Here is a 23,074-nt window from a genome sequence, read left to right on the forward strand (position 1 = left end):
TCACCAGAACTTCAATTTCAGTGTTTAATTTTCCCTAACAGGTTAGCTATTTCCAAGAAAAACAATCATGTGAAGACTGGCATTGCAGATAACAAAATGTTATTACCTTGTACTGGCTTCTCTTTACCAAATGGTTTCGGTAAAAACAGAACTCTTAACGTGTCTACCTGGTTGCCACTTCACATCCATCAATACAGCACAAGTCTTGATTTTTGCCTCTCATAATTATCAAACGAGCAAACAAGCTAACCCTTTCAGGAAAGAGGTGCTGCAAGAATCCTGAAGACGCACAGAACTCCCCACATTACACAGAATTAGCATGGATACAGGTAACTTTCATGATCTTCAAATTCTTCCAGAACACCTGAGGATTAAAGAGCCAACACTTCTACTTTAAAAAAAAAAGTTAAAAAAAAATAACTGTAGTCAGGGCAAGAAAAGGAAAACAGTATCTTTATTGTGTGTAGTTCTAACAAACATTCATTATGTGCACATTCCAGCCGAAAGAGACAAAGATCTTTGTTCAAAATATGCTGAAATAAAATAGGTAAACAAACTCCATTATTGAATACACAAAAGGAAATGTTAATATTACTCATTCACAGTCAAGGGTGAAGTAAAAAGAAAGTTAAATAACCGTAATAATGTTTTAGCAAATGTAAAATATAGATGTGTGCAAAGAGCAGCTCGTAAAACTCATGAGGAAGATTAAGCTACATGTAGGGTAGGTAACTTAAATACCTCTGCTTCTTGGAACCTCCCTCTGAGATCACCCCACAAATTCCAAACCAGGCTCTTTCAGGGCACAATAGCCAAATGGGACCAAACTCCCCATTACTTTTCTGATATATGGGAACCAAATGAGTTGGTTAAAAAGGAATCAATTCAGACATGTTGAGACATGCCTGAATCCATTTCTCCCAGGAAGGAAGTAATGAACATTAACGTTTTGCATTTTAATCTCCTAAAACAGAATTTAACCAGATAGCTATCACTTGAGGTTTTAAGCACGAGATACCATGAGTAATGATATACTGGCCTGTAAAGCATTTTTCATTGCTCTACATCAGGACTAAATGACTATAAATTCAACAATGCTCTTATTTTACAACATATGCTTTTATGACAACTGCTCAGAGAACTTTACAGGCTCAAATTATAGGTTCTAATGGATTTTTGTTTCTGCTTAAGTGGTCACATAAGAATTAAACACAATATAAACTCTGTCCCCACCACTTTCTTGCCTTTACAAATGTCTAAGTCATTTGGAAACCGAACCAAGTCCCAAGAGACAGGGGCTAGGAAATTTTGGAGACCTGGCACTAACAACCCTATTTTGGTGGCACAAACTTTCCCTCATCTCCTCCTTTTGTGATCCCCAGACATTATGTGTACAGTACGGTGTACAGCCACAGCTAATCTTCCTTGGAAATAAATCAAATACCCAGAGACTGGTTCCAGGAGACACAGTCAGCCAACAGGGACTGGCTCCACTTGCTCCAGAGGGGTTTTCATGACCTACCAATGTTGAGACTGTTTTGAAAATTCGAGTCTACCTCTTAAAACAAAAGTCCTTTTTGATGGATTTGGCTAACATACTGCATTACTTTATTGTTCAGAAAAACCTCTGCAAACACTCACACAAGCTCTGCTTTTCACCTGGCTGTTTATATAGGCAGCAGAATAATAGCAAATGGACTCAAAAGTGGTTTTTATAATATAAAGTGACATCACATTAGCAGTAGATCAAAAGAAGCCCTGGGTATGGGATGGATTTCATGGATGGTAGAGACAAAATCTGAAAATCTTTTCCTCTGGCTCTGAATAAAAACAAGTCCAGATATAAACAGGAAAAGGCAACCAATATGAAATAGAAAAACATAACTTTTGCATTGTTGTTTACCCTAAAAATTATCAAAAACACCAATTTTACTTAAGACTATCGTTCTTTAATGTTTCTTATAAGCCAGATGTTTTTCATTCAGTTCTGGAGACTGCCAGCACACTTTTGAATGGTCCAAGTTATCTTCCGGCTTAGTTTTAGCCTGAATGTTCCCTTTCCAGCTCAATACCCCTTTGTTCTTTACTTCTACCCTACATGGTCCCATGCAATCATGCAACTTACAGCAATTACATACCAATTCTTATTCAAGGCAACACTTCCTTACCTTCGGATGAAGAACATCCAGTAGTCACCCCACTTTTGCTACACAGTAACCAAGAATTTTTTTCCAAAAATTATCTTAAAGTGGCATCTTATACTGCAAACAAAACATTTTCTAACGATAAAAGTTTGACTATACCCCTATCCCTGATGTATAAAAGTCATCCAGAAATCCCCCCAAATTACTCCAGAATGTCATATCCAAGTGTGCAAATACAAGGGTGATATTATTTTGATGAATTCTGAATTCACTCAACTGCTAAATCACAGGATACAAGACCTGGGTTGAACTTTTTCTTAAATAGTTTGTATGGGCAGACACTGGTTTGCTGGGCAGTTTCCCGTCTTGTCAAGTCCCTGGCAAGCAGGACGCAGGGAGCAGATGCTGAGCAATGCCCATGGCCCACACTGCTCCCTGCTGATAGGACAATGGCTCAGGAGCAGACTAGTAATCCTCAAAGGATGGGGAGAAGAATCACCACCAACAGTTGTTAACAGAGAACAGCCATGTACTGTCTCCTCAGGTGCCTCCACAGGATAAAAAAGTAAAGTCAAATATGCAAAAGAAATTCATGAACCAAGAAGAAACAGTAACATAATTCTAATAACCTACTCCTCAATGAAACACTCATCAGAGGAAAAAAAGCTATCAGTGTTTTTTTTTCTTCGCCCCCTCCGATGGAAAAAAACACACAAAGCTACAAATTGGAGCCATGGAGGTAAAATGCAGATGAAATGGAAAACATTCTCTTGTCACCCTCTACCCCTTTCAAGTGCCACTTGACTATGGAAGTTATTTTATTGGGGCAGACAAGATCAAATACTATTATTTCTGGTCAATTTGGAGCCCCTTTTGAGAAAAATGGGGAATAAGAAAATTTCTAATCAATAAACCAAAAGAAAGCAGCAAAAATCCCTGGTAAAGCTCTATAGACATAATTACAAATTTACATTTTACTAATAAGAGATGGTTGGGGGAAAGAAAAAAAAGAAAAATGATGGCTAGAAATGGGTGCCAAACCAAAGTAAAGGATGAAGTCTTTGGTACTTTTTCTAAACTACTATCCTATAGTAGTTCTCAGTAGTTTTCAAAGGAAAGATTGCTCTGAATTCGCCCTATCACCCCAATTCATCTCTCCCTTTTCCTGTTTCTCTCCACTCCAAGAAAGAAAAGGGATGCAGAGTTGTGCCCAGCACCACTTGGTGGACTTGGGAAGCGGCGAGAGCTACCTGCTGCCCAAGCTCGGGAGGGAGGGGACAATCACATGGCTCTTTCTGCCTTTAACAAATATAAACAAAAAACAAGATCATTTGGCAGTTGTGTTTCAAGTCATAGGTGTGCAACTTTACTTCATGAATTAAACCCCTTATGACAAATAATAGAATTAAGTCAGAATTAAAAAAAAAATATTTACTTAAAAGAAAAATGGAAAGAGAAAAGCTTCACAAGCAGAGTGTGCTGCCGTGTTAAGAAAGTCTAACGTGCATTCAAAGTATTGGAGAGCAGGCATTTTTACCAAAGGGCAATGTCACTAGGACACACGGACTGCAATAATTAACAGAAAATTTTGTACTATGAAAGTGCTCATGGAAACCAGTGAAGAGAGGAAACATTGGCAAGGACACAGAACAGTGAGCAGGTGCTTTGGGAGTAAGGCTCTGAGAAAGAAGGACACTGTCCCCAGGTCTGAGGTGGATGCCTGGCCAACCGTCTAGGGCCCAAGGGGGAAGAATACAACTCTGGCAAGATCTGAGGATAGGGCACCACTGCAGCCTCCAAACAAGTCTCTAATTTTCACTCCCAAGTGGTTATGCTTCCCAAACATCACCAAGGCCTCCTCAGGAGGATCTGCTTTCCGATGTGTAGTAGTAACGGTACAGGAAACCTAAGAGCATGGCGCCTACGATGGGGAAAATCCAGTAGGACCAGCAACTAGAAGTTGGGGGAGAAAGCAATAAAGTCGTGAACATTTTATACCAAACATCCATCATCTTTCAGCACTCACATTTTAATATTCTTAGGAGCAAAGAGTTTTGGTTTACTTTAAGAAATTTAACAGCTTTTATCATACAGTAGCTGAAGAACAAACATTTGGAGTGACAATGTTAAATGATATTTTTTTTTAAATTAAGAATAGAATGTACAGTATGACACCAAAAAACAATATATATACACACCTCCATATGTGTTTTTTCAAAGACATATAGTGATTCTTTCTGGGTTATGGAATTATAGATAATTCAAATTTTTCTTCTTTGTGCTTTTTCACATATTCTACAATTAACATTTTTAAACAGAAAAAAGCTACCATTTTACATATATAATTATAAAATTAGAAGCAATAACATCTAATACAACTATTGGCAATATTATATCTGCCTCACATGTATTTTTTAAATTTAATCCTCACAATAACCCCTATGAAATAGGTTCTACTATTATATATTTCATATATAGGAAATACAAACTTTGCATCCAAAATCACAAAGCGAAGTTAATCAAGCAGTCTGATTGCAAAACCATCCTCTTAATTTCTAGTTAAATAAGGACAGACACACACACATACACGGCAGGTTGATAGTTCTAATAAAATTAGGTAAATGACAGTTGGCTTAAAAAGTCCTATAAGAGACATTCCTTAGGAGTTTCAGAACAGTCATCATTCTCCTTAAAATAATTTTTCTCCAATAGAGCTTATTAGCACTGCTAGTTTTAAGGTGTGATTCTTCCATGATCCAAATGACCTGGCTGCTCCTCTACTTAAGACATATGCAGTCTTGGTATTAAAAGGCTTTGTAAAGCCAGCTGAGGTTTAATAATAAAAAGGTGTCTCCTTGCCTAAACATGCCTAGCACTTTGTACATTTAAGCATGGCAAAAGCCACTCTGGACAAGTTTAGAGTATCAGCCAGGTAGCTTTGTTTGAAAAAAAGAAAAAAAGCAAGTTGGCAAGTCCAACAGCAATATGACACATAGGAACTTAGAAGTAATCTCCCCGTAAGAGTCGTGAATTCAGGTATCTTGGAGAGCAACCACAAGAGACAAAAGAGTTCAAAAGCAGGATCCTTGAGAACACAATGAAGATAAATTCTTCAGTACAAAAGACTAAGAATGGTTGACCACCAACCCTCAAAAAATCCTTCATAATACTTAACTGCCACCAGAACAGAACCAGAAAAAATGCATTTATACTGCACCAAAGGAGATTAAGTTTCAACAGTAACTTCCTGGACGTAAGAAAGAACTCTTCTTGGAGATTCACTCAGGTTACTGCATATAGTTGTGATTAATTTCTTTTGATTGTTTTATAGTATTCCACTGTATGAATATACCAGAATGAATTCATTTATTTTATTAATGAATGGTTAGTTGGGTTATTCCCATATTTTAAGATCTTGAATAATGCTGCTATGAACATTCTGGTATGTGTTTCCTGGTATACTTGTGCACACATTTCTCTCGAGTACATCCCTAGAAATGGAGTTGCTGGGTCAAGTTATTCATATTGCCAAATTTACTAGATAATGCCAATCTGTTTTCCAAAGTGATTGTACCCACTTATATTACCCTCAGAGAGCCTAAGAATCTTGCTGCTCTACTCCCAAAACAGCTACTCTGATTTCTAGAATTTTCAGATCTGGTGTGAAATATACCCTGTGATTTTAATTTGCATCTCTCTGATGACAAATGAAATTAAACCTTTTTTTCATATGCTTATATTTGTGTTTCCTCTTCTGTAGGGTACTTTTTTAAGTCTTTTTCTTATATTCTACTGTTTTTTAAAAAATTAATTTGTAGGAATTCTTTACGTATTCTGCATAATAATTCTTAATCAGTTTTATCTGTTGCATAAGTCCACTGTAAGCTCGTGGCTTGTATTTTCAAATTCTTTATGAAGTATTTGGCTAAGCATAAAGTAAGTCCTCAATATTAAGGAAGATGAATTTACCAAGTTTCCTTCAAGTTTGCACTTTTCTAACATTCTGTCCATCACCTCAAATTAAAAAACAAAACAAAACACATAATACTTTTGTGGGGGAAAAATATACATTTTCCCTCTCTGAATTGCTTTAAGTGGGACCTCAGAAAGATAAAACAGAGAGCTTTATATAATCTCTATAAAAATTTTTTACAAGCCAAAGATTCACAGTCATCACAAGTAGAGGCACTTAAGACATGGTAAATTTATACCTTTCAGAGCTAATACTATTGTATTACTGGCATTACCGCAAGAGACATTTTGTACGTAAACCTTTGAAAAAACCCAAATTCTTGTATATGACTTCAATATGTAATTTTTTTCTTTTATAAAATGTAATAATAGTACTTTACTTTACCGAGTGGTTGTGAGAATTAAATGACCTTAAGTTTTAGGTGGAAGTTTTATAGCTGAGCTGAGCTGCACAGACTGGGCCTGACTTAATAGTAATTACTTATCCATGCATACTAGCCTCTTACTGAATGTGATTGCAATTCACATCACAAGATTTAAAAACTCCTCAAGGCATGATCTTCTGCGATTACTCCAAATGATAAAACTATAAAAATTAATTTTGCTAATGCTAAGGAATTACTGAATTTATAATAATTTTAGCCAAAAAAGAATTAGTTGTCTTGTGCTCGCTTCAGCAGCACATATACTAACAATTAGCTGTCAAACTGTACTCTTAAGTCATGCATGTATATTTACAGAAGAACCTCTTGCCAGACATTATATTGAGTATAAGGAAGTGCATTAAGGGGATACTAACCTTTTGCATGTGCTATTTTTCGAAGGGTCCTGAAGATGATGCATATTGAAAAATGAGAAACAAAAAGAATGAAGATTAACACAGTATATAAATCTTCTTGAATATCCATATAAACTCTGTAGCTAATAACAGAACTTCATCTTTCATGCAATTTCATGTTTACAAATCTATATGCAATGGGAATACCGGGAATTCTACTTCTGATAATATACTGGTACTCCCTAGTAAAGAACCATTAATAGAAGCATAAAGAAATGACCTAGACATTTTTTAAATGTATAAAAATGCTATTGGTACAAACTATATTGAAATGGACTAATCTGCAGTCACAATGATATGCTGGTTCAGCTGGGCTTGCCAATGGCAGTAGCTAAGATCAGATTTTCAGAAAACATACTCTGAATAAAAATTATTATAATATACAGATTAACTGTAATATATAGATTAACTCTAGAGCATGCAGATGATTTGCTTTCTGGCTTACAGAACTGAGCTGGCTTACTCTCTGAAATTGTAATAATTATGATTAGAAACCTTAGGGCTTATTTCACAATGCAAAGGGGAAGAAGGGAGTTAAGGGAAAGAAAATACCTAAATAACCTTAAAAACAAAATCTTGGCAATATAAAGTAATGAAGTACTGATATATGCTACCATGGATGAATCTTGAAAACATCACGCTAAGTGAAAGAAGCCAGATACAAAAAAAATAACACATATTATAAGTCCATTTGTATGAAATGTTCAGAATAAGTCCATCTAGCGGTAGAAAGCAGAGCACTGGTTTCCCAGGGCTCAGGGGAAGAAGAGTTGGAGGAAAATTGAAAATGACTGCTAATGGTTTGGGGTTTCTTTTTGGAATGATGAAAATGTTCCAAAACTGACTGTGATTATGGTTGCACAATTCTGTGAATATAGTAAAAAGCCTTGACTTGTATATCTTAAATAGGTAAACTGGTTGGGATCTGAATTTTATATTAATGAAGCTGTTACTAAATTTTTAAAATTCAAATTAAGTATATATCAAATGAAGTTGATTCTATTAACTAACTATATAGCACGAAAGGCCTGCTAACTTACTGCCAGAGGACAATAACCCATTAGCATAGGTTACTGCTACCCAAAACATCATCTTTGTCAGTATGTAGAAGTATGCCTGGATGTGAACTCAGAACATTAACTGTTTAACCACCATCTTCAGTAATCTCCAAGAATTTCCAAAAACTCTACATACTGGCCTAGATACTTTAGAGCAGACCATGAAATGAGTTTTAACTTTTAAATATCCAAAACACTGTCATGCAAATGAACAGATGCCCCAAATCTGAAAGAAACTAGCCTATAGGCAAGTAAAATGTCTAATAAAGTTTTAGATAAACCATATTTATATGCTACTATACTTCTTTGAGACCTTGATGATAACTATTATTTGGGACATCTCTACCAGTATAGTATGAATAGGGCTAATTAAAACATGTCACAGGTCATCAGTCTCTGTGAAAATACAGCAAATGTTTTACAGATTTGGAAGGTGGTGTTAGTGTTAGTGGTTAATTTATAATGTTGCCTTTTTAAATATTCCACTATAGTAGCCAAGAAATAACTGAATTGCATCAAGAAAATATCCATGGTCTTTTATGCTTTATCCACATACATACCAATGATTTACAACAAAAAGTCAGTATTTTAAAAAAATGGGATAACTTAAAAGGTTTACATGAGAACACTATGGAGTAATATTATGTATTATATTAGATGTTTAATCTGTAATCACATTTAAAGCCATATATAGTTCGTATAAATGAGTTCTCTAGATTTCAAAGCTTTTAGCCTCTTTTACAACCAAAAGCCCTGGATATGTGCTAACTAGAGTGAGCTTTAGGCAACGTAGTGAACAAACTGAAAGAGAAAAAAAGGGAGAGAGACCAGAGAGAACCAGGACCATAAAATGCTGAATTGCAATAGCTTCTAGCAAGTAATAAAAAAAATTAAAATATACATGTTTTTCAACTAAATACCTCAACCTGTGTTTTAAAATCAATTCATCTCCGGAGGCAAAAAAGACCAATTTTCCCAACACTGAAGGAAGGAGAAGAGAAAGAAGTATGTCCTCTCTTTAGGAGACTGACAGCCAAGTAAATGCCAAACTATAGTGACTCCGCTTTTAATCAACTGTAATGAAAGAGTTATTTAAGACACTGCTCTTAGTAGCCAAGTACCTCAGCCAAGTTTGGAAAGAAGCCAAATAAGTTATTTTTAAATTTACAAAATTAAAAAGAAAAAGGTTCTATTAACACAAAACCTTCCTTCACTTCCACTCTTCCGTGCTCTCTACACACAGTTCCCCAATTCTCATTTCCACTCCAAAACGCTGTGCTGAATCTAACGGATGTTTAAGTGAAATTTCTACAGTTCCCTTTGGGGGTTCAAGCATATCTAGCTGGTTATGTTCTTGCCCACATTTTGATTTACATGCAAGATTTTTGGTCAAGAGAACAGTGACTGCTCTCACTCTGGCATGGAAAATAGTAATTGCAATACTATATGATTTTAGTTACAAGACAGCAGAGTAAATGCAGAGTTCTGGCAAAAGTCTCACCAAGTAATTAATATGCATGTTTCTTTATTCTCCAAGGAATTTGGAATATACTTCCAAACAACCAAACTGCTTTAGGTCTACTCTGATTTCAGTTCAAAATTAACAGAAATTGCTGTTTAATAAACTGGACCCTAAAATTTAAGGTTCATTAAGGCTTTAATTTCCTCATAAAATAAATAAGTAAATATATTAATATATATATATATATAAATACAAAAACTAAACTTCACAGGATAAAAAGAAATATTTCATCTCTGAGTAAGCTTTTCATAAAGCTGCTTATAACTAAAATTACGTTTGAAATCTTCAAGCTCGATGCTACATCAGTTTCCTCACTTATAAAAGGCTCAGACCACATGAACTTGAATTCTAAGTCACATTCAATTAACTCAGCACAATTTTCTGACCCAAGAGCATTTTAGCAAAACCTACAAAAGCAGCCTTGTAAAGGCCAGAGAGAAGGAAACACCGTTCTCCCAGGTCCAGGAAGACTGAAGGAGCACTAGCACAGGCAGATTTTTCTATCTGACACCAGGTATGTAAAGGTGTGCTCTTCCAGATACTCTTCTGAAAGGCACTGCGCCTTAAGTACCGACCCTCACGACACTGTTAAAAGAATGATAAAGAAATGTCATAATTAGCAAATATATGGGAGGGGACTTGGGGGTCAGCAGGGGTGGTTTCACTATGGAACCCTTTTCATGAAAAAACATGGGAGAACACACGCTTCAAAAGTGGTGCACTTTGTCACCAGGACATAAACATAGGAAACAACGTGCCAGAATTATGATTACGATGCCTTAACATTGTAAGTATGGCATTGTAAGTATGTCTTCATAGTTTATATTTAGACTTTCAAAGGTTTAAATAAAAGAGAAATAGATTATAACGCATATAAGGAACTTATGTTTTAATTCCTAAATTGGATATTGGCTATGCCAAGAGGATTCTAAGCATTTAAAATTAGAAAAAGTGAATGTTAAGCCACAGGACACCTTCAGCAAATTTAATGAGTATTTGGGTGGTCTGGTACTTTTTACAGCTTTTTATTTAGAACACGATGGTATCTACATGACCAGTAACTTATGAAAAACAACTTGGGAACTTCTGGCTTCAAACACTACTGGAAAAAGTTTTTTCCCCCATAATACAGTGGACTTTACCATGAGCTATCACTATGTGAATTTTAGTATTAGGTTCATCTTACAACCTAAAAAGTTTGAGTATTGAAAGTACATGATTTCAGCATTTTATAATTCCAGCTACGACCCGGCCATATCATGAGATTGTGAGGACAACGGTCTCATGAAGGCTCCCATGTACTGAAGTTTCTTTCTTTATGAGAATACAGTTTAACAGTTGCTGTCTAGTAAAGCATGTGGCCCTAGAATCGGCGCAGTCATAGAAAAAACATCCTCCTGTAGATTAGGGACAAAATTCAAGGATGAAAAACACCCTCTAAAAACAAGTTTCAGAAACAGACTCACAGATACATCACTGAAGAAAAAATATTAAAACACTAATAAAATGACTTCTACTGGAACCTAACAAATGAAAAACTTATAACATTGGAGGGCTGATTTGGTGTCCTGACACCAAATGGAACATTACAAGATGAAGACATTAATCCTGGAGCTCACTCAGCAAAGGTATTTTGTCTTTCAAGAGTGATTTTGCTGGGCTAGCCCGGTAGCTCAGACGGTTAGAGCTCCATGCTCCTAACTCCGAAGGCTACCAGTTCAATTCCCACATGGGCCAGTGGGCTCTCAACCACAAGGTTGCCGGTTCAACTCCCACAAGGGATGGTGGGCTGTGCCCCCTGCAACTAGAAAAAAACGGCAACTGGACCTGGAGCTGAGCTGCGCCCTCCACAACTAAGACTGAAAGGGCAACAGTTACTTGAAGCTGAATGGCACCCTCCACAACTAACATTGAAAGGCCAACAACTTGACTTGGAAAAAAGTCCTGGAAGTACACGCTGTTCCCCAATAAAGTCCTGTTTAAAAAATAAATAAATAAATAATAAAAATTAATAATAATAAAATAAAACACTTAAACAGAAGTTAAAAAATTAATTTTCAAAAATATGTTAAGCCTTTATGGAGACAATCTTGTTTTTTAAAAACCAGATCAATTCCTGTTTACAATAAATGTCATCTCATTAAAACTTGTATATGGAATACTAAATATCTATTAAAAAGAATGAGAAAGATCTTTATGAAGTAATAAGGAACAATCACTAATATGAAACATTTAAGTAAAAAGAAGCAAGGTGAAGAACAGTGTATGTGAAATTTTTTAAGAAAGGGATAGTTGGTCCACTTATCTATAGATCGATTGATTGGGGTGTCATTTTTTTATAGTACACTTTTTTTTTCTCTACCACGTACATCATGTACTTACGCATTCAAAAAATATAAATAAAAAATGGTCAAGTTACTGGGTCAATTCGTTGTAATGAGATTTGACTAGTGAAGCAGCTGAACGATCACCTAGATAATATGTGCTGAATAAATGAACGAAACGGTGCTCATGTTTTTTGGTCAGGACAGCATTTATATGTACCTTATTTCCTGAAATGATGGTAGACTGAATGATAAAACAGCTAACCAAGAGGTAAACGCATAATCAAAAGAGCGAGTTCATGGACCACAAAGCTGTCTAGGTTACTTGCAGCACAGCAGGGAGGCAGGCAAACTGGCACAGAAAACTAAGTTTGTTTCTAAGGTGAGTTTCCATAACCAAACGCAGATCAGAAAAATGTTAGGTCAGATATGAACAGAAGGTTGATGGCTCCCAGCATGGGGACTAAGCCAGCAAGGAAGAAGCTAAAAGGTTTTTTTTAACTCTAGTTAGTTATCTTGGACTGAAACAGGTAAAAAAAAGTCTATTGCCAGATGTGTAGTTTCTAAGCTTTTAAGTTTCAGTATTGTAATATTTCAGGGCCTTGAACCTCAGGCATTATCAATCTCAAAACAATGGTGACTATCATTTACCTTTGTCACAGCAAAAGCAGTATGAAAGGTAATTTCAAAAAAAATGGAAAGGTTCCTGATTTATATTCTGAAATAGGTATGTTCTGGGTGTTTTGTTATTATGGCTGCTGTTGTCTTCTGTTGGTGGCGGTGGTGCTCGCGGGGGGTTGAGGGCGAGGGAGGGATGGTGTTCAGGCAGGTAAGAGATATGGAGATGTGGAGCGAGGAGAGAAGTGGAGAAAAAGAGGGAAGGGAGAAGGAAAATGGAAACTGTCCCATAAGGCAGAAGACACCTCTTAATTAGGCTTAAAAAAAAAAAAATCACTGCTTCAGAGGTTCAGAAACCCTTAACCAAATGAAAGTATTAATGAAATGAACTTTACATCCATATCTTCTCATGAATATTTAAACCAGAGACAGAAAAATTTTAACGAAGACAACCTACATCCTAGACACAGAAGTGCCTATTTAAAACCTCTGTAAGAAATAAATCTGAGGGATCAAGAAATTCTTCCTGGAACTGAAATCAAGTTAAACTGCAGCTCTATGACAACCTATGTAGGTGGTCTTGAAACTTTTCCAAAAGGCTCTGCTTGCCCGACCTGCCTGAAGCACAGCACTGTGACTGGAAGCAATCGCCAGACTCTCCACTAAATGGAGACTGTTCTTTGGTTGCAACGTTCATGAGGAAAACAGGGCCTTGAAAACACTGCCTTCAATCACTGTTCAACCCAGGCAGGGGCCAAACTACATTTGGAGACTTCTAAATTGTAGAATTTAGTGAACTGAAAGGGTTTCTTTTTCTATATTTCCTACCAAATGTCCAAGGCTCAACAGTTTTAATTTAGCTGAAACATCTCTAATTATTTGGCCCATAGAAGGCAGGCAGTGCTTTTCACAGAAGAGAATTAAAGTTCCCTAAGTTTTCAAATGAAAACATGGGCATATCATTCAGCAAAAAGTCTGCTGCTCGGCTACATGAGTTACTTTAAATGCAGATTCCCAAGACCCACCTCCAGAGATTATGAGTCAGTAGTAATGGAAGCCCAGGAAATACACATTTCAGAAAATAAGCTAAGGGATACCAATATAGGTGACACGGGAGCAAAATTCAAAAATCTCTACTCTCCATTCCTTAGAGTGATCCTATCTACATATTGTGCTACCACAGAAGAAAAACAGCAACAGGAAGCAATTTTTAGACTCCTAGACATTATAATCCCCAAAACAGTTTTTCTATTGTTCTAATATAAAGGTGCTCTCATGGTTGCTGTGTAGAAGTGGATTATGGCTCATAGATACAAGGTGCACCTCCTGTACAAATGGGAATATCCCCTGAAACAAATGTTGACCTCTGAGAGCAATGTTTGCCAGACATGTTCAATAAACAAGGCCAGGCTTAGTTCAAATTTTCCCCTCATTACACAAGTGAGGATTCAAGAATGGATAGTACATGTGTTAGGAGGGAAGGACAAACAAACCAACAGTGCTCACAAAGCATTTAAAGAAGCATTTCACCCCCCTTCATAAACAATTCAACAGTTCAGGGTAGCAAAGTGTAGCAAGACAAAAGAGCTAATTTACTCTAACAGTCTGGATTGCAGGGCAACAGATGGCAGACACTGTCAAGCAATCTGAATTGAAAGAATTCTTGTGTCTACGCCAACTTTAATTGTTGTGTCAAATGTGCTCAATAATTCCAACTCAATGAGGAAAGGGAAGCAAGAAGCTAGGAGGAAATGGGCAAGGAGCATCACCTCCATAATGTTCAAGGCAGCAGCGAAACTGCTGTCCCCTTAAATCAGAGCGTAGTGTAATAGCTACCCAAAGGGCTGAAGTCAAAGAAAATGGTGAGGGAATAAGGAAGACGAACCACTCCGTTTGTGGAAGGCACGAAGGCTTTCATATTTTCTTCCTGGTGCATTATGCAGTGCACATTAAGGTTTTCAAATATTTAATGTTTTGTTTTTGCTGTATCATTGAGTAAATGGGAAAGGTGTAGGCAGGCCCACTGTAGCTTCTATGATAAAAAGATGAAATTTGGGAAATAGGGTCAGAAAGGCCTGTTCTAGTCAATTACTTCAGTCTACAATTCCTTCTAAGACTTGCAAGAGAAAAATCAACTTTCCAATTCTTTTTCCAACATAGAAGCAATTATTATCATTTGTACTATTTAATGTAAGAATAATAAATACTTTTCTACAACTGAACCCATAAACTAATTTCCTTCAAAAACATACGGGGCATGGCTTTAGTTTCAATTTTTTTAAAAAGCAAACGGAAGCATGAGCAAAATGTTTCCTACTGTTCAAGACTTAGCTATCCTTTTTTTCTGAGGTGGTACTGAGTCCAAATTCCTGAAAAATAGGATTTTTGCTTGGGGGGAAAAGTAATGTTTTAAAAAGCATTTCTATTCGAGTAAACAGAAATACTTGAAACACACAAGAGAAACAGATGACTTCTTACCTTGCTATCACTTTCAGGTTTAAGGTCATTCTGTTAAAAGAGGAAAACAAACATTTTAAGACATACCCAAATGAACCGTCACTACATGCTTGTTTCTAACTTTGGAACCTGAGATTGCATTCTGGTAACAGTGAATTCCCTGAGACGTCAGGGTCTTAGAAGGGTACTGCCCCCCCATCCCTGACTCTGAGCATATCAGGGTCCCTTGTTAGAATGGAATGTATGGCTTAAAAAGTCCATAGTTACCACCTTTAGAAAGGAATTTGCGAGAACTACCAAACCACCACTTTAGGTAGAAATGTTATTAACTGAATTACAAAAATCAATCATTTAAAAAAAAATCCACAATCAGTTTCCTTAGCTTTTCAGAGATGCTACACGTGATGTTTTACAAACAGGAACCTGTATGTTAGCACAGTAAGGCTAGATGATTTGGGAGACAATTTAGCCTGACGGCTGGGTTGAATGAATTCCCGTCATTTTGTGGCTGTCCGGGAGCCTTCCTCTCCACAAGCACTCCTAGCTCAGTTCGTTCTTACCGGATGCACATCACCAATATAGTACTGCTTTAGCATCTCTCTGGCATCCAAGGAGTGGCCGACATCTTCAAAGCTTTCACTTGCATCTGCACCAGCTTGTTCCAGCAGAACCTCTTCTCCTCCGGGATGCTGCAAGGAAAAGATACTCGCTCTGAAAAGCAAACCAACATAAGTTCCTTTCCCCTCCCTCTCTCTTCTCTTTTCTCCCTTTTATGGGAGTAAGGTAAACCAATCGACATTGTATGCTACCTGATAGGGTGCGATGGGAGGAACACAACATAATTTCTGTGATATTCTGGCCAAAACTGCACAATATGAGTATAATTGTGAGGAAACTTAGGACAATTGCAAATTGAGAGGTAGTCTGCAAAACGACTGACCTGTGATCTCCAAAAATATCCAGGTCATGAAAGCCAAGGAAAGACTGAAGAACTGTTCCAGGCTGAAGGAGGCTAGAGAGGCAAGACAGCTGGAAACAATGCGTACTCCAGGGTCCATTCCTTTGCCAACAATACTGAGACTGCTACAGAAACCCGAAAAGAGACTCTGGGCAAAGGATATATGAAATCCTTTATTCTATTGTTGCAACTTCTCTGTAAGTTTGAAATGGTTTCAAAATTAAAAAGTTAAATAAGTAATATCAAAATCACTACTTCCATACCTACGAAGTAAATTCTATCTGTAACTTACAAGCTATATGACCCTGGACAAGTTATTTAAAAATTGAGGTATCTTTGTTTCCTGTTTGTAAAATGGAGATAATGAGCACCTGTCTTAACTACTATTGGGAGTATTACATGAGATAAAGATATGAAAGAGTTTGTACTCAAAAAGAGAGAGGTGCAGTTTGTATGTTAGCTCTGATTGTAAAAAGCAGATATACATATATGTGTGCCTATGCATAAAATCTCCCTTGAAACATTGAAGAGAATGTGTTAGCTGGGAGACAGGGAGGAGGGAAGACTTTAAACTACACATCCTTTTGAAATTGCTTTACCAAGCAAAGCATTACCTATTCAGAAAATAAACAATTTCTTTCAAGTTACACTTAGCACAGTTCCTGACCTAAAGTAAACAGTCAATAAACATTTACTTACAACTAACAAATTTAGAATTTAGTTATTTGACATATCTAAATTTGTATTTTTGAAATATCAAGTAATGCTTTTAAGTAGTTCCTTTTTATTACAACCTTTTAAGCAGGACTAATATGATCATCCCTGTCTTAAACATGAATTCAACTGAAGCGTAACAACTCTTAAGTGTCATCTCCCAGTCTCCGTCACTTGCCTATGAGCGCCTTGAGGATAAGAATAACTTGTTTTGTCTCCAGAAGGTCTCCAACCAGTGGGTGGGTCTCCCACCCCAGTACCTAAGCATGCCGTTTTAAAGCAAGAGTAAGATAGCCGCCACTAATCTGTTTCACATCTGAAAATTCTCAGTTGTGTTAAGCCATTAGTTTTGGAACTGTGTCCCAGTTTGCTCTATGCACCTAGAAGATACTTTTTCTTTATGATATAACCTAAGTATTACATTGCCTTTCAAAGCAAAAGGGTAACAAAGTTATTAGTAGCTTGAGATATTTCAGGGAATCGTTGAATTTATGAACAGCTCTTTCTCTGACAAAGTATTTCATTTTCACTCACCTCTCACCCTTTATAAACAAATAAATACTACTACAGAATACCTTCACGGTATTTATCACAACTGCAATTATTTATTTAATGTTTCTCTTCCCCTACTAGACTATAAGCTCCATAAGAACAGGGAGCAGTTTTCTTACTCATGGCTGTATTCCAGAACGTAGTATGGCACCTGGAACACAGTAAGATCTAGGGAACAAATACTCTGCCCTCTTTCCCTCCTATGTGCTCTCTCTTCCTCTCTGGCATGTGCTCACCCATGCCCACAGGCAAATGAATAAATAAGTGCAAGCCAGTTTGTTGATAAGGGCCTCTCATCTGGACAGTGCTGGAAGTTAAATTCACCTCACCTTATTCATAGCCTTCCCTAGGACTGACCATTTAGGACTGCTTACAGAAAGATAGTACTCCTTTTACAGATTTCTTAATTCCATGGATACTCCAGGGTAAACTGCACTTTCTTTTGACCAGCCTTGGAGAAATCAAGTAAGAACTGTTATTGGTCAAACTCTGAAGCGTTCAGGGGTTATTCTAGGGTTGCACCAAAAAGAGCCTGCATTCTCAGTCTTCCTGAAGGCAAGATCACTCTCTACCTTGCATGACAATTACTTGTGCACAGTTCTCACCCTCCTGCAAGTCCAAGGCAGTAAATTTTAAATATTCAGATCATCTGCCATTTACTAAGCACTCAAAAAATGCTGCAGAAAAAAGTATAAGTTTTATTAATAATAAAAATAACTGCTAACATTTACAGAGCTCCTTATGCCAGTACCATAAGCCTTTATATGTATTATCTAAATCAATTATTCCAACAACAACCCTGTGGATTAGGTACTATTATCGCCATTTTACAGATGGAAAGGGCCTTTACAGAGCTTATGTGCCCAAGGTTACACAACTATTAAGTGATACAGTAGGAAACTCAACCAGACACTTAGACACCAAAGCCAGAATCCTGCCATTAGAATTATACTTCATATAAATAATAATTCACCAACATTCTCTGAAAATGAAAAGTCTGGGAGAATATATTTGCAATACATATATCTGAAAGGACTTGCATACAGAATATATAAAGAACACTTTCAAGTCAATAATATGAAAACAAACAACCCAATTACAAAACAGGCAAGACTGAACAGACACCTTACAAAGACATACTAATGGTAAAATCAGTTCATGAAGATACTTAACATCATTAGTCATCAGGGAAAGGCAAGTTACAACAATAATTACATACCAGTACACACCCACTAGAACTGCTAAAAGTAAAATGACAAATACTATGTGTCAATGAGGATGTGGAGAAACTGGAAACCTCAGGCATTGCTGGTGGGAGTGTACAATGATGTAGACACTTTGGGAAAAGGTCTGGCAGTTACTTAAAAAGTTAAACAAACAAACAAACAAACAAAAAAATATGACAGAGCAATCTCACTCCTAGTTACCCAAGAGGAATGGAAACATACGTCCACACAAAGATTTGTACATGAAAGTACATAGCAGCTTTATTCGTAATAGCCAAAAAACAGAAACAACCCAAATGTTAATCAACAGGTGAATAAACTAATTTTAGTATAGTCATACAATTAAACAACCAGCAATAAATAGGAACGAATTGCTGAAACATAGAAAAAACATAGATGAATCTCACAGATAAGAAAAAGACACCAGACACAAAAAAGTACATAGTTTTCCATTGTTAGAAATCAAATCAATGGTTGGCCAAGGGCAGAGGTGGTAGAAACGTTCTATATTTTGACTGTGATGGTGATTACACAGGTGAGACATCAGTCAAAAACTCAACAAACTCTATATATGAAATCTGTACATTTCAGTATATGTACATTAGATTTCAATAGCTTACTTGGAGGAGGAAAAAACCTAGATAGCAAAATATTACTAACAACCTAAATATGTATCAATAGACTGCTTAAATAAATTATGAGCCAGACAACAAATTCCATGAAGAATAAAATTCTTCATAGAGTTTTCTAGAATTCTAATAAAGAATAAGGATGTGTTCCAGGTATCGATGTGGAACGATTCCTGAGTACAGTTAAATGGAAAAAAAAAAAAAAGGCACAGAATAGTGTGTACAGTATGCTACCTCTTGCGTAAAAAAAGAGTGGGAGGGACTACGCAGTGATCACTTTTCCTTATATATACAGAACAAAACTCTAGAGGGACACATAAACAACAGTAGTTAACTTTGCGCAGATGGGAAGAAGGCTTTCACTGTATACCTGTATGACCTATCCAAAAATGAAAAAATTAACCCAAGTTCCATAAAAAGAGTACCTGTTCTAACTTCCCTATATCACATTCCCAATCCTTCCAAATTATATCTAAAATGTGAAAGAAGGTGGCTGTAGGACAGACTTAACTCCTTAAGTCTTCCCCATCTCATCTAAGAGAAACCATATTCTTCCAGACCTGAAGGCCAAAAACTTGGTGTCATCCTTGACTCTTTTTCTCTCACTCCTCAAATCCTATGCATCATGAAACCCTACTGTCTCTACCATCACAACACATCCAAAATCTGACACTTCTCACTACCCCCACTGCCATCGCCCTGGTCCAAGCCACCATCTCTTGCCCAGCCTCCTAACTGGGCTCCTCATTTCTGCCTTTGCCCTCCTTCAGTCTCTTCTCAACAGTGCAGTGAGCGATACTAACTACCAAACCATTTCAGTTGCATCATGTCACTCCTCTGCTCCACTGTGGTTTCCCTTCCCAGAAAAGTCAAAATCCTTTCTAAAAACTGCAAAGTTGTACTTGAGCCGCTCTCCCCTGAGCGTGCTGACCTCATTTACTGCTATCCAGCCCCTATGGCCTCCCTCGTTGTTCCTCAAACACATCACACATACCTCCACATCTCAAGGCCTTTGAACTTCCTCCCTCTACCAGGAATGCTCTTCCTGCACATACCCACATGGCTGGCTCTCTTAACTTCCTTCTGGCCTTTACTCCAGTCATCATCTTAATACAACCATCTCTGGCCATCATACCTAAACTTTCAACCCCTCATCCTCACACCCTCATCCCATACACATCCATAACCCTCTTCTCTACTTTTCTACTTAGCACTTCCCATAGATGGCTTAAATGTTTGATGACCCACTGCTGTATCCTCAGCACCTAGAATGGTTACTGGCACACAGTAGACATTTGACAAACGTGAATGAGTTAAGTGAATGAATAGGCTTGGAATGCACAAGAAAACAGGGACAGGGACTACAGAACAGGTAAGTAAAATGGCTAACTGCAGGTTAAGATCTGCAGCTCAAGCTTCAAGGGAAGCCTTGGCACACCTGTCTGTGATGTCTCTGGCTCCATCAGCATGTGATGAACCAGGGTAGCAGCCACTACTCAAGTTTGAATTCATGTCTCCTGAGTGTTCCTCCTAAGTTCATTACATAATCTGAATAAATCAAGAAGAAATTTGGGGAAAATAGAACCACAAATGAAAAACAGTAGTATCTACCCATTATGAACTATGCTTTAACACGCTACAACCCACAACTGAAACTTATTATGAGGCATACACCAAAAGACATAATAGCTAAGGCTAGCATTCTGAAGTAATACCATGTCGACAAGAGAAATCTAAAGCTAAAGAAACCCATGTAGACAAGACCCATCTAAACTAGACTTTGCCACTAATCAACTGTATGACCAAAATCTCTCTGAACCTGTTTCTTGTACCCATAAAATAAGGATCACTACTATCCAAGTCACTCTCAAATAGTTACTTTGAGGATGAAATAATGGAAAAGCACTTGTAAAAACATAAAATGCCATATACCATACAAATGGAAGAAGTTACTAAAATTTTTGATGTTAATTTATTGGCCACTAGGAAGATTTATTAACAACAATGTCCTTTTTGTGAAATTTTACATTTTAAATGTTTTTATAGGTTTATGAATGTGGGTGTAGAGATCTCTCCCCTTTGCCCCAAATTAGTAGAAAAAGTATTTTACTAGTATATTTCTTCAGACAAGACTAGAAAGGAACTTTTTTCTCAGTCACAGTAAGGTTACATTATGCAAGAATTTCCAAGGAATTAATCACAAGATGTAACTCAAAATAAAATGATACACACCTATATATATATAATATATAGTAAATGTTTATATATGAAATCTCAAAGCATCATGGATTGGGGGTGCATATGAGAAGGAGGGAACTTTTTAGGGTGATGGAAATGCTCTTTCTTAATTGGAGTTGTGATTACATGCGTGAATACATTTGTCAAAACTCATCAAACTGTATATTTTAAATGGACACAATTTACTGTATGTAAAATTACATCTCAATAAAATTCGTTTAAATAAATTAAACGTCTCTCCTATTTCCTTAAATTAAAAAAAAATAAAATCACTCAGCTGCACCATAGTCTCAAGGAGAACTTGTGTAATTGAAGATTTAAGAGAATGACAGAACCTGAGTCAATGGCCAGAAAAGGTCAACTCATGACCCTCTGGCCTCAATGTCAATTCAAATTAGAAAAAATAAACGCAACATTATGGGGGAGGGGGGAAGAATCTCAGCTTCTCAAGAAAATAAAAAACAAAAATGGTATTACTTCAGAAGGCAGACTGGAAAGAGGACAGGTTTGGAGCCCTTCAGAACTAGGTTCGAATGGCTCTAGGCTGTTAAATGTGTGACCTTTGGAATCCTCAGTCTCTCGAGACTCAGCTGCCCTTTCTGTAAAATGGGGATCGTAATGGCTTAGAGTTTAGCCTGGCACACAGTAAGTGCTCAATGCATGGTACGTAATAAATAACACATTTAAGGCACTAGAATTTAGTGCTGGCTAGAAATGCATGCAGATATAAGCCCCCCACCCCACCCCTAGTTTCCCTCTCGGGGGCTGCGGTCCTTTTCGTACGCCTAATCGCACTCAACCTGACCTCATTTCCCTCTACACACACCCTTTGCAGCTTTCGGGGCCCGACTACCCCTCATCCCAGCATCTCCCAGGGGCCGCCCACCTCGTTAAGGAAGCGGGTGATATCGTAGACTCGCCCGTGGATCACCAGCCAAATCTCCTTCAAGGAGTTGCGCTTCGCCACCTCCTCCAAACGATAATAGGTGACGGGGGTCTCCACCCCTTGCCCTTTCCCATCGCTGCCGCTTGCTTCCACAGTCGCCATTGGGCCTGAGACACCTCTTCACCGCTATCCGGGTTTACACAGCTAACTTCCCTGAGGTAGAACCTGCGCTCAGCTCGCCCCGGCTTCCGTAATCAGGGACCATAAGGCCGTCGGAGGATTCCTGGCAACAGCCAATCATGTTTCTGAATAGTTCCTGGTTCGTTATCTTTTTACCAATGAAACGAGGGATTGTTTCAAATCCCGCCCACTCCCCTCCCGTTCCTCAGGACGTAGGCCTGGTTCGAGATCCAACTAACCAATCAAAATCACCCATCCTCTCCAATCGGGTGCCGTGATTTTGGAAAGGCGCCTAATGGAGACGTGTTAATGTGTTACGCGGGAGAAGTTGCTCCATCACTCGGTGTACAGGCGTGTAGGGTCCTGGGAGAGGGGGAGAGTCTCCGTTTTCCCGTTTTCCTTCCCTTCGCCGTGTCCCTCCTGAGTCGCGCCAAGCTCGTTTTCCTCACTGCATGCGCGGCCTGGATTCCAGCCTCGGGTTTACATCTTTGCTTTGTAGCCTCCACTCAGAGACGTGGTGAATCCTGTCCCTCTAAGGCAGTTTCTTCGCCAGTAAGATGGGCATGATAACCTCAATCTCATAGAGAAGTTTGGCCCATTAAAGTGGAGAGAGTGAATCTGCAGATCTCTTGGCACATAGTAATCCAGACATACATGAAAAGGCGGTGTTAGAAAAGGTGGGGTAACTGGGTGGAGGCCTTGGGACAGCATAGGGGATAGGGTATGGAGTATCCCAAATTTCCATCACTACTAAGAAT

The 23,074-nt window shown here is 37.7% G+C and overlaps 1 protein-coding gene across 1 annotated transcript; it reads right to left on the reverse strand.

Annotated features, from left to right (window-relative positions):
* Window positions 1–436: 436 nt before the first annotated feature.
* Window positions 437–22,393, reverse strand: CYB5B (cytochrome b5 type B). The gene is made up of 5 exons (XM_019756947.3): window positions 22,137–22,393; window positions 15,494–15,622; window positions 14,955–14,984; window positions 6,916–6,944; window positions 437–4,097 (listed from the first exon to the last, which is right to left on the reverse strand). Exons 1-5 carry the CDS (start codon window positions 22,296–22,298, stop codon window positions 4,004–4,006), a joined length of 444 nt encoding a protein of 147 aa, XP_019612506.1. The 5' UTR covers window positions 22,299–22,393; the 3' UTR covers window positions 437–4,003.
* Window positions 22,394–23,074: the final 681 nt, after the last annotated feature.

Source organism: Rhinolophus sinicus, chromosome 8 (genome assembly GCF_057876585.1).
Source record: "Rhinolophus sinicus isolate RSI-liver-muscle chromosome 8, RSI-T2T, whole genome shotgun sequence".
Taxonomy (NCBI): domain Eukaryota; kingdom Metazoa; phylum Chordata; class Mammalia; order Chiroptera; family Rhinolophidae; genus Rhinolophus; species Rhinolophus sinicus.

Bases quoted from the DNA above. Each gene is read 5' to 3' on its own strand.
- CYB5B (XM_019756947.3), bottom strand. From the start codon at position 22,298: ATGGCGACTGTGGAAGCAAGCGGCAGCGATGGGAAAGGGCAAGGGGTG. The intron at 15,623-22,136 runs GTGGGCGGCCCC...TTTTCCTTGCAG, and splicing joins TCACCCGCTTCCTTAACGAG to CATCCCGGAGGAGAAGAGGT. The intron at 4,098-6,915 runs GTTAGTATCCCC...CCCAACTTCTAG, and splicing joins AAAAATAGCACATGCAAAAG to TTGCTGGTCCTACTGGATTT.